Genomic DNA, 11,487 nt, shown 5'->3' with positions numbered 1-11,487 from the left:
AAAGTTCACCTTACCTGGTGACTTCCTGTCTTTGAAAACCCAGTTCAGGCTGGGGGTGATGGCTCATGCTGTTATCCCAGCACTTTGGTAGGACCAGGCAAGTGAGTCACTTGAGGTCAGGAGTTCAAGACCAACCTGGCCAACATGTAGAAACCCCGTCTCTACTAAAAATATAAAAATTAGCCGGGCATGATGGCGCACCCCTGTAATCCCAGCTACTTGGGAGGCTGAGGCGGGAGGATGACTTGAACCCCGGAGGTGGAAGTTGCAGTGAGCCAGGATCACACCACTGCACTCCAGCCTAGGTGACAGGCTTGCTTCTCAGGCTCAAGTGATCCTCCTGCCTCAGCAACCGAGTAGCTGGGACTACAGGCGCATGCCACTATGCCCAGCAAAGTTTTGTATTTTTAGAGCAAGACTTCATCTGAAAAAATAAAAATAAAACCAGCTCAGATGTGGCCTTCTCTGATGGGACTGACCCCTGCAATGGGGCCTGGCGGTGTCAGTCTCGGCCAGTTGGGGCTGCCCTGCAAGGCATGGGCTTGTGCTTTCTTCAGACAGACAGGGCCAGGCCAGCTCTGTCCCCTCCTAGCTTCATAGTATCAGGCAAGTTCCCTGGTTTCCAAGCTGTAGTGTCCTCAACTCCATACTCACAGTAACCTCAACATGGATGCATCTCAGGCATACCAGTTTGAGCTTAAGATACAAGCATTAGGCCAAGCGCGATGGCTCATGCCTGTAATCCCAGCACTTTGGGAAGCTGAGGCAGGTGGATCACCTGAGGTCTGGAGTTTGAGACTAGCCTGGCCAACATGGTGAAACCCCGCCTCTACTAAAAATATAAAAATTAGCTGGGTGTGGTGACGCACGCTTGTTGTCCCCAGCTGCTTGGGAGGCTGAGGCAAGCTGCTTGGGAGGCTTGAACACAGGAAGTGGAGGTTGCCGTGATTGTACCACTGTACTCCATCCTGGGTGACAGAGCGACACTCTGTCTCAAAAAAAAAAAAAATTGACCAGAGTATTCAGCACCAAGAGCAGGTGGTGGCCACCTATGGGAGGAGGGAGGGTATGTGAAGCTTTTCTTGCTAATCCAAGAGGCAGGTGTGTGTTCCGGGGCTGGGCAGAGTAAGGAAATGGCATTTTCGGTGGAGAGTGATTGACACACACTCCTGTGCGCCCCCTCCACCGTACTGCACCATCTTTGGGTCGTGGGTGGGACTCGAGACCAGAGCTCCCAGGTGCTGATCAGACAGACAAATCATGCAGCTTTATTTGCCTTTCAGCTTCCCTTGTCACTGTTGAAGACGGCTCAGAATCACCCCATGGTGAGTACTCAGTGGTCTGGGACAGCCTGTTTGAGAGGGGGCCAGCCTCAGCACAGGGGCGGCGGCTGAGCAGACGGCTTCCTGCCTGTCCACCAGCACGGCAGCTCGCTCCCCTGTCCCTCCCCAGGCGTGTCCACACCCCTGTCATTTCTGCTGCTTGTAAGAGTAATACATACATACTTACTAAAAATGTAATGGGCCAGTTGCAGTGGCTCACGTCTGTAATCCCAGCACTTTGGGAGGCTGAGACAGGAGGATCACCTGAACTCAGGAGTTCAAGATCAACCTGGGCAAGAAGAAGAACTTAAAATTTAGCCAGATGAGGTGGTGTGTGCCTACAGTCACAGCTACGCAGGAGACTGAGGCGAGAGAATTGACTGATGCCAGGAGTTTGAGGCTGCAGTGAGCTATGATCACACCACTGTGCTCCAGTCTGAGCGACAGTGAGACCTTGTCTCTAAAAAAAGAAAAAAAATTAATGAGGGGGTTCTGCGGCCATACCACCCTGAACGCGCCTGATCTCATCTGATCTCGGAAGCTAAGCAGGGTTGGGCCTGGTTAGTACTTGGATGGGAGAAAATTAATGAGGTGGAAGGATCACTTGAGCCCAGGAGTTCAAATCCAACCTGGGCAATATAACAAGACCCTGCCTCTTAAAAAAATAAAAAGAACTTCAGGCTGGGCATGGTAGCTCATGCCTGTTATCCCAACACTTTGGGAGGCTGAGGCTAGAGGATGGCTTGAGCCCAGGAGTTCGGAGACCAGCCTGGGCAACAAGGAGAAACCACGCCTCTCCATAAAATATAAAAATTAGCTGGGTGTAGTGGTGTGTGCCTGTAGTTCCAGTTACTCGGGAGCCTAAGGCAGGAGGATCACCTGAGCCTGGGGCGTTTGAGGCTGCAGGTCTAACCTGGGCAACTCTTGTCTCCAAAAAATGATAATATTACATACTAACACTTCAGTTAAAGTGCACAGTTTAGTGGCATTTGGTGCAGTCACAGTGTTGTGTAACCACCACCTCTCTCTAGGCCGGAACATTTCCGTCTCCCAAAAAGGAAACCCCATCTCTATCAGCAGTCGCTTCCCAGCCCCAGCCCCTGATGAGCACGAGGCAGCTGCTGTCTCTGTGGGGTTGCCTGTTCCGGATATATCCCATGCATGTGAGCGGAGACCATGAGATCTCTCGAGTCTGGTAGCTGTCACTCAGCACCATGTTTTTGAGGTTCATCCACCCTGTGGCCTGTGTCAGTGCCTCATTCCTTATAGCCAGATGATACTCCGTGGAGCGGATACTTACCACATTTTGTTTATCTGTTCGTCTGCTGATAGGCATCTGGGCTCTTTCCCCTTTTTGGCTATTGCGAATAGTGTCACTGTGAACGTTCACACACACTTATTTGTATAGTTGTCTGTGTTCATTTCTCTCGGGCACATGCCTAAGTTGAATCGTTTAAAAATCTCAGCCTTGGTGGGAGGCCAAGGCGGGTGGATCACCTGAAGTCAGGAGTTCAAGACCAGCCAACATGGTGAAACTCCCGTCTCTACTAAAACATTATCTGGGCGTGGTGGCAGGCGCCAGCTACTTGGGAGGCTGAGGCAGGAGAATCGCTTGAACCCGAAAGGCAGAAGTTGCAGTGAGCTGAGATCACGCCATTGCACTCCAGCCTGGGCAACAAGAGCGAGACTTTATCTCAAAAGAAAAACTTAGCCTTGGACTGAGCGCAGTGGCTAATGCCTATAATCTCAGTACTCTGGGAGGCCAAGACAGGAGGATCACTTGAGCCCAGGAGTTTGGGACCAGTCTGGACAACAGTGAGACCCCACTTCTACAAAAGGAAAATAAATTAACCGCGTGTGGTAGTGTGAGCTTGTAGTTTCAGCTACTAGGGAAACTGAGGTGGGAGGATGACTTGAGCCCAGGAGGTCGAGGCTGCAGTGAGCCGTGCTCACGACACTGTACTCCAGTCTGGGCAACAGAGCAAGACCTTGTCTCATAAAAGACATCAAAAAATCTCAGCCTTTTTTGAACAGCAGCATATCTTCAGAATGATATGCTACTTATCTTTGTTCTCAAAACATATCAAAATAGACGAGTAATTATTACAGTGCAAAACAGCATTTGCAGAACACCACAGCCCAAATATCTGGTGTTGTGGGGGTGCCTGCCGGACCAGCCTAGCTGTGCCCACCTGGCCCCCAGCCACCCTGGATCAGTGGCCACCGTCACCATTGTCTCACTCATTCCTTTAAACATTTCTGTGTTTCTTAATTTTTTCTTTTTTATGACCAAGTCTCACTCTGTTACTCAGGCTGGAGTGCAGTGGTGCGGTCTCAGCTCACTGCAACCTCTGCCTGCTGGGTTCAAACAATTCTTCTGCCTCAGGCTCCCAAGTAGCTGGGACTACAGGCGCACACCACCATGCCCAGCTAATTTTTGTATTTTTAGTAGAGATGGGGTTTCACCATGTTGGTCAGGATGGTCTCAGTCTCTTGACCTCGTGATTCGCCCACGTCAGCCTCCCAAAGTGCTGGGATTACAGACCTGAGCCGCCACGCCCGGCCCAGTATCATTTTTAAATTGTACAAAGGTTGGCGTCATGATAGACTGTCTAACTGCCAGTGAAGTGTATAGTGGAGGCAGAGCCTGTCACCTGTAAGAAAGGCCATTTAGGGGTCTGGGAGCTGTGGGCTGAGGTCTGGAGGTGGTGGTCCGTCTCACGGGGCAGAGCTGCATCTCCTGGGGGGCCCATGGCGCAGGGCTCCAGGGCCATAGCCGACCTCTGGCCTGTCTCTCTTCCAGTTGGTGGAGCTGAAAAATGGGGAGACGTACAACGGACACCTGGTGAGCTGTGACAACTGGATGAACATTAACCTGCGAGAAGTCATCTGCACGTCCAGGGTGGGTACTGCGCCCACCAATGGGGGTGGTATGCGGGGGTGGACACTTAACATCCTCCCTCCCTGGGCCTCATGGGAGGAGTTAGTGGGGGAGGCCGCCTAGGACTGCTCATCCTGACAGGGGTCAGTGGGGAGGGACAGGGCAGGGTGGGCCAGGCCACCAAGTCCCCTAGCACGCCCTGGACTTTGACCCTGTGTGAGGCTGCCCCCCGACCCGGCCTTTCCTGCTGTGTGTCTGTTGGTGCCACCCCTGACCTGAGCCCGCGGATTATCAGGTCGGGGCAGCCCCCTCCAGGGAAGGTCCAAGCCTCCCAGGCTCTGCTGCCTTTAGTCCAGCCTGGATGTTGCCTGGACTCTGTGGGCCATGGTAGCTTGGCCATGGGATGTCCAGGTCACGGTGGGCAGGGGCAGTGCCAGGGCCCGGTGGGCCAGGAGCCACCAGCCAGAGCCCAAGACCGGGAAGTGCCTCGCTAGGAGCGCTGCTGGGTCGGCCGGGGCTGGAAGATGGTTCCCCTGGTGTCATGGGCCTTCCCTGCCCTGGGATCACCCATGGAGCACTGAGGAGGAGGTCAGGCATGGTGCTGAAGGTAGCGGCTCCCTTGGACTCCTCCCACCAACCTTTCCTGACACCATCTGTCTTGTCTCCCTGTGGGTGACAGCCCCCCATGGTATAGGGAGGAAACTGCTGGGGAGCTTGGAGTGCCTGCCTGGGGTCACCTTGACAGGACAACAGGGCTCGAGGAGGGGGGTGCGCTCCTTCCTGAAGTGGCCTTGTCTTGCCCTGACCCCCAGTCCGACCCAGGACTGGGCCTCTCGTCAGCACAGGGTGGGGACAGGTGGTGGGGCTGCTGTGCAGCAGCGCTAGAAGCTCTAGAAGCTGCTTGCTGGGTTTCGTGGCGTAGCCTCTCGGAGGGCGTCTGGGTGGGTCCAGTCCGGCTGTGTGGGACGGTGCCTCGGTGCAGAACCGCGTGCCTCCCACCTGCGGCCAGCGGGGCTCTTTCCCCTTCCCGCATTGGAATCACCAGGTGTGTTGCGTGCCTGAGCGTGTGCGGTCTTTTGGACACTTCCGCGTCCTAAACATGAGAAGCCTGTTAATTCAGAGGCTGTGTGGTCGCCAGGGGTTGGTCTGGCCTCTGCCGCCAGCTTCGAGTGGACGGGTGACTTTCCCTGGGCAGCCTGCCTCTGTGGCTGGGTGGTGATGCTGCCGTCACAGGTGGCTGGGAGGAGAGGCGATGGGAACTCACATCGTCCCCAAGAACGCTGTGGGCAGGAGGCAGGGGCCTCCCTGCGGTGAGCTCAGGCCCTGCCCAGGTTCCTGCACAAGGAAGCCTCTGGGCCCTGCCTGGGAGAGCTGGGCGCCAAGCCGTCTGCCCAGGCCCTGAGCCCCCACAGAACCATAGTGTGTCCGCCCCACGAGCCCTTGAGGGGTTCCTAGGACAGTGAGCACCCAAAGGGGCTGTTCATCCCTGCCCAGTGCTGGGCCAGGCCACACCCACCCAGGCATAGAGGAGAGTGTCTGACGGGAGGACTTGGAGATTCAGGCAGGTGAGGCCTTTTAGGGCCAGAGTTATCCAGATGAGAAGTGGGAAAACCACGTGCAAAGTCCTGGGGGCAAGCCCATGGCGTGTGTTCCGGAAACAGAAAGTTCCATCTAGAGGGAATGTCATCAGGGGCTGGGAGAGGACTGCCAGGGAGGGGCAGGATCTTGGGCCCTAGGGAGCCCTGCTGAGGCTCTTAGACCTTGCCCCCAAGACAGAGGGGCCCATAGGTGGGTTCCAAGCAGGAAGATACTGGGATCTGACTTCTTTTTTTTTTTTTTTGAGACGGAGTCTCGCTCTGTCGCCCAGGCTGAAGTGCAGTGGCGCGATCTCGGCTCACTGCAAGCTCCGCCTCCCGGGTTTACACCATTCTCCTGCCTCAGCCTCCCGAGTAGCTGGGACTACAGGCGCCCGCCACCTCGCCCGGCTAGTTTTTTGTATTTTTTAATAGAGACGGGGTTTCACCGTGTAGGCCAGGATGATCTCGATCTCCTGACCTCGTGATCCACCCGTCTCGGCCTCCCAAAGTGCTGGGATTACAGGATTGAGCCACCGCGCCCGGCCATGGGATCTGACTTCTAATGGCATCTGGGGCAAAGGCCATCTAGGCGTCACACGTGGATCTGTCCAGGAACCTGGGCAGTGGGGTGGGACTGGGAAACTGATACGGTAGGAATGGCCCTGGCCCCTGCTAATCCCTCGATCTGTCCCAGTGGGGGCCTCAGGGACGCATTGCAGTGTGAGTCTGTGACTTTGCAAGGCCCGCATTTCTCCAGTCTCGGTTAGCTCTCCTAACACTGGCATCACTGGAAGCTGCCCTTGAGCCACCCTGGCAGGACCCAAGTTCCCCCATCCCCCACCCCTCTTCACCCACCACACTAGGCCTGTAGCTTGCTCGCATGTCCCTGCACCCAACTCAGGCCCTGTTGGGAGACACTGGGATGAATGAATGAGTCAGGGCACATAGAGAGGCTTCCAGAAGTGAGGTGGGGCTGGGGCAGGAGGAGGAGTAGCTGGGCTTCGTCTGGGTCTAGTGCACAGGGAGGCCCCCACCCACTCTGGGCTTTGGGCTGCAGGTGAAGAATCCCAACCCCAACCGGAGAGAGCCCCATCCCAGGCTGGAGGGAGCCCCAGTCAGCCACTCCTGAGCCAGGCCCACGGGCAGAGGATAGGAGTCAGTTTTCCTTGTGGGTGCACAAGGGGGCTGCGCTTACCACACCCACCCTTGCTGCTGGGTGAAGGATTGCCTGGGATCAGGAGAGATCCTGCCTGCAGGGTGGACACCTTTCCACATGTCTCCTGGGACTGAGACTGTGCAGCTTGCCAGGGTGGTGCGGGGTGCAGGCTGGGTGGGATCTGCAGGGCCTCCCACAGATCTGAGACCCTGCTCCCAGTGCTGGGCCAGACAGCCTGGTAATAACCCGCTCCCCGGCCAGGCGCGGTGGCTCACACCTGTAATCCCAGCACTTTGGGAGGCCAAGGCGGGTGGATCATGAGGTCCGGAGATCGGGACCATGAGGTCAGGAGATCGAGACCATCCTGGCTAACATGGTGAAACCCTGTCTCTACTAAAAATACAAAAAAATTAGCCGGGCGTGGTGACTGGTGCCTGTAGTCCCAGCTACTCAGGAGGCTGAGGCAGGAGAATAGCGTGAACCCGGGAGGCGGAGGTTGCAGTGAGCCGAGATCGCACCACTGCACTCCAGCCTGGGTGACAGAGCAAGACTCTGTTTCAAAAAAATAAAAATAAAAGTAAAATTAAAAAATAGGGCCAGGCACGGTGGCTCACGCCTGTAATCCCAGCACTTTGGGAAGCTGAGGTAGGCGGATCACGAGGTCAGGAGATCGAGACCATCCTGGCTAACACGGTGAAACCCCGTCTCTACAAAAATACAAAAAAATTAGCCAGGCATCTGTAATCCCAGCTAATCGAGAGGCTGAGGCGGGAGAATTGCTTGATCCCAGAAGGCGGAGGTTGCAGTGAGCCAAGATCGTGCCACTGCAGTCCAGCCTGGGTGCTAGAGTGAGACTCGATCTCAAAAATAAAAAAAACCCGCTCCCCTTCTCCGCAGGATGGGGACAAGTTCTGGCGGATGCCCGAGTGCTACATCCGTGGCAGCACCATCAAGTACCTGCGCATTCCTGACGAGATCATTGACATGGTCAAGGAGGAGGTGGTGGCCAAGGGCCGTGGCCGCGGAGGCCTGCAGCAGCAGAAGCAGCAGAAAGGCCGCGGCATGGGCGGCGCCGGCCGAGGTGGGTCTCCCATCCGCAGTGGACATACCTGGGGCGGGAGGACAGCCACACGTGGCATCCCTGCTTCTCGGGGTTGGCCTTTTGGCTAGTGCCCTTGCAGCACTGCCTCGGAGCCTCCTGACCCTCCCGGGTCCCCCTTCTGGTTTTTGGCCATGAGCCGAGGCCCAGCCAGAGGAGCCCGGAGACCTGGGACTCAGTCCTCCTCTCACTGCGCCTCCTGGTAGTCCTCAGGGCACATCAAGTCACCTCCCCAAGCCTCAGTTTCCCCTCTGAGAGGGTCTGGCGGTGCCCACCTGTCCAGGCCGCTGGCAAGGACTCCACTTGGGGCCTGGTGTGGGGCCCTTTCCCTGCCGTGGCTCTATCCAGAGCCAAGGTCACCCGCCCCCACCAGAGATGATGAATTGGCGTAAAATTCCATTTGTTAGGCCCAGGGGCCATCTGTAGCCCCTGCCCCTCCTCACCTCTCTGTCCCCAGCTCTTGTGTTTTCAGGGGGACCTGGGCTTTGCGTCTTCCATCCATGGGCACTGCTGGTGTGCCGGGCTCAGGTGCCAGCCTGGGGGCTTGCAGCATGGCAGGCTGGCCCCGGAAGGCCCCAGGTGCCAATTCTGAGTGCAGGCTCATGAGGTGGTCAGGAGTGAGCCCGAGGGAGGGATGGGGATAGTACTCCAGGCAGGGAACTTTGGGGATCTCAGGGTGGGTGGGGCCTCTGGGGTCCCAGGCCTGGCTCCTTCCCAGCACTTGGGGTCAAAGTTGTTGAGAGAGTGGGTCGGGTCCTACCTAGGGAAGTCGGGGTTTTTCTCTGGCTGCTCTGCAGGAAGCCACAGGGCCATGGGGTGCAGATAGCAGCCTCGCAGTAACTCCCACCAGGCCGTGCACCCTGGCACAGCTGGCCCTCCCTGGTGAGAGGGGAGGTTGGTGGCCTGGGCCAGTGTTGACCTCTGGCCTCTGGCCTCTGTCCCCACACGGCCTGGTGGCCCCTGGCTGGTGAGAGCCCTGACCTCTTGGATCCTCTAAATCTGGACCCCTGACCCCACCTTCACGGGGTTGAGGTCTACAGAGGAGACAGTGATTCCAGTTCCTGTTGGGGTCAGTCCTCCTGTCTCCAGACCTCCCCGGCCCAAGGCCGAGATTCCGAGCGGGCTCTGTGGAGGGCCGGAGCTATGCTGCCTGCAGCTCTGGCCTCTGGTCCCTGGTACCAGCACATGGGCCGCAGGGCCAGCTCCTCTTGCTGGCCTTGGCTCTCCTGCTGTTTGAAGCTCCAGCTTTGATTTCCTCAAGCATTCGTCCAGCTAGAAAGTTCTCTGAAACGGCTCCCTAGATGGGGCTCACAGAGCTGGGGTCCCCGAGGGAGACGGAGAGGGAGGGATCGATGCGGGGTCCCGGCCCACCCAGCCTGCTGCATCCAGGCCTGGCCTGTGGTGGGGGTGGCGTGAAGGGGTGCTGGGCACACAGACGGTGTGCTGACAGGCGTGCCCTGCGTGCAGCCTGCTCAGGATTACTGTGGGCGTCGCTGCAGTGTCCACTCAGTGAGTCCCTGGGGCCCTCATCTCCCAGGACTCTATCTCCTGGGACCCCCCGTCACCTCCCCAGTAGCCACATGCTCCCACCTCAGGGGCTTCATGGAAAATGTCATTTGGCCTCATGGTCTCCTATCTCTGTGGCCTCAGGCCAGGTGGGGAGTCCCCTCCCTTTCTCCATTCCTGGGGCTGGATTCACAGAAACCCCTCTTCTGTTTTCCTCCCGGCAGGTGGATGAGGGTCCATGGGTGGTCCTGGAGCGTGGGAGGCCCCCCCAGGCAGCCCCCAGCCTGGCCTACTGCCCTAGTCTCTGCTCCACCCCACTCTCACCTCCCCCTCCTCCAGGAAGCCCTTCTGGCTTTGTCGTTTAGGAAGCCTGCCCCAACCCACCATGTGACTTAGTGCCCTCTGATGCCTAGTCCCCCCCCTGCATCCCTGGGGGTTAGGTCTAGTCCCATAATGAGGATGCCCTGGAGTTCCTGCCTTCCTCAGATGCTCTGCCCCATGGAGGAGATCCAAAGCACCCTCAGTCCCCACCTCACGTATGAGGAAGCTGAGCCTGGGGACTTAGGTGACCTGGACTAGAGTTTCAGGGCACTGGGATCCTGTGGAAGGTCCCACTCACCTGGCTCTGCTTCAGCCCCCTCTCTCTGTTCTCTAGGTGTGTTTGGCGGCCGGGGCCGAGGTGGGATCCCGGGCACGGGCAGAGGCCAACCAGAGAAGAAGCCGGGCAGACAGGCGGGCAAACAGTGAGCCCACCCAGACCGGCCGCTGCGCCCCCTCCTGCCAGGGCGGCGATTCCGCTCCACAGTCTCGAACAGATCTGCTCAGAAAGGAAGAGGCGGGAGTCAGGGGGAACCCCTTCGTGTTTTGCAACCCTCCCTTTTAGGTGAAGTCCATTTTTCTTGCTAAAACCGGCAGTTCTCCGGTTGGAAACGTTATTTGGTGTTTCTGGTTTTGTGAAGTGGCCGTCCCAAAGCTGGCGGGATTCCCGGAAGAGTCTGTGTTGAAGGCATCTTTCAAGCCCTCGCTCTGGTTCTCAGGGCGGCATTTTCCAGGCAGGTTTGTTTTGCATTTCTCGGAGCCTCTCTGAGCAGTGACCAGACGGGAGATTTTTATTTTAAGCTGTTCATGCTGGGACTGACAGCCTGCAGAGTTTCTTTGGGCGCGGCCCCAAAATTGCCTTCAAAACAAACCCGGGACGGTTGAAAGCCTTCGAACCCGTGCACAGGATGCCTTGGGCCCTGGCCCATCGCTTCCTCTCTTGTGTTACAAAAATAAAAACAAATAAAGCTACACACTGCACATCCACTGTTCCTTTTGAGCATCTGGGTGCACCTAGCGGGTCTCCTGCCCTCTGTCCATCTCTGGGCTCTTGGGAAATCACCGTTCCCGTAAGGGAAGCTTCCTTTTTAGAGATCTCACCAGGCGTCAGCGTCACAGTGGGGTCCTGATATCCTTTTACAAAAGGCAAGACCAGCATCTAGACAGTGGGGCCCTTGAGAGTCCCCGGCGCCCCCACACCAGGTTGTCCTATACCCTTTCCCCTCTGTGGAGACGTTAATGCTGAGAGGTGTGTGAGGAGGGAAGTCCCAGGCAGGGGCCACACATGGTCCCCATCACCCCTTCCCGGGTGGCCTGGGCTCCATCATCTATCCCCATCTGGCCACACTGGCATTCACACAGAGAAGACTGGGGACAGGAATCCCCTCGGAAGATTCTCACGAGGCTCCTGCCCCCTTTCTGAGCCAGGCCGGACTTGTCAAACCTCAGGTGCGTGCCTGAGACACTGAGTCAGCACTTTCGGGAAAGGCTCCAGGTAGCATCTGCGGACCGGGAAGTGACTGCAGGGAAGCCCTGAGCCAGGCAGCAGCCCATCACCCCACATAGCCTTCTCTTCAGGGTCCCCGTTTGGAGACCTATTTTGAGAGGTGATTGGAATAAAAGGCCCC

The 11,487-nt window shown here is 57.2% G+C and overlaps 1 protein-coding gene across 4 annotated transcripts in view; it reads left to right on the top strand.

The window, feature by feature from the left end:
* The window catches only part of LSM4 (LSM4 homolog, U6 small nuclear RNA associated (S. cerevisiae)), a 17,403-nt gene extending 6,561 nt beyond the window's left edge, over nt 1-10,842 (top strand). Inside the window, exons 2-5 of one of the 4 annotated variants that reach the window (XR_001000016.1) lie at nt 1,284-1,325; nt 4,126-4,224; nt 7,834-8,299; nt 8,711-8,741. Coding sequence is in view for 3 of the 4 variants with exons in the window: in XM_011925791.1 (XP_011781181.1) it covers nt 1,284-1,325; nt 4,126-4,224; nt 7,834-8,017; nt 10,197-10,288 (417 nt within the window). In the remaining variant the exon portion in view is untranslated. Of the gene's footprint in view, nt 1-1,283; nt 1,326-4,125; nt 4,225-7,833; nt 8,300-8,710; nt 8,742-10,196 lie in introns of those variants that run through there. The other 3 variants (XM_011925791.1, XM_011925793.1, XM_011925792.1) reach the window with 3 other exon arrangements.
* The last annotated feature ends 645 nt before the right edge of the window (nt 10,843-11,487 follow it).

The sequence above is a fragment of the Colobus angolensis genome, unplaced genomic scaffold, assembly GCF_000951035.1.
Source record: "Colobus angolensis palliatus isolate OR3802 unplaced genomic scaffold, Cang.pa_1.0 Scaffold66, whole genome shotgun sequence".
NCBI lineage: Eukaryota > Metazoa > Chordata > Mammalia > Primates > Cercopithecidae > Colobus > Colobus angolensis.
This window is presented reverse-complemented; position numbering and strand designations above follow the sequence as displayed.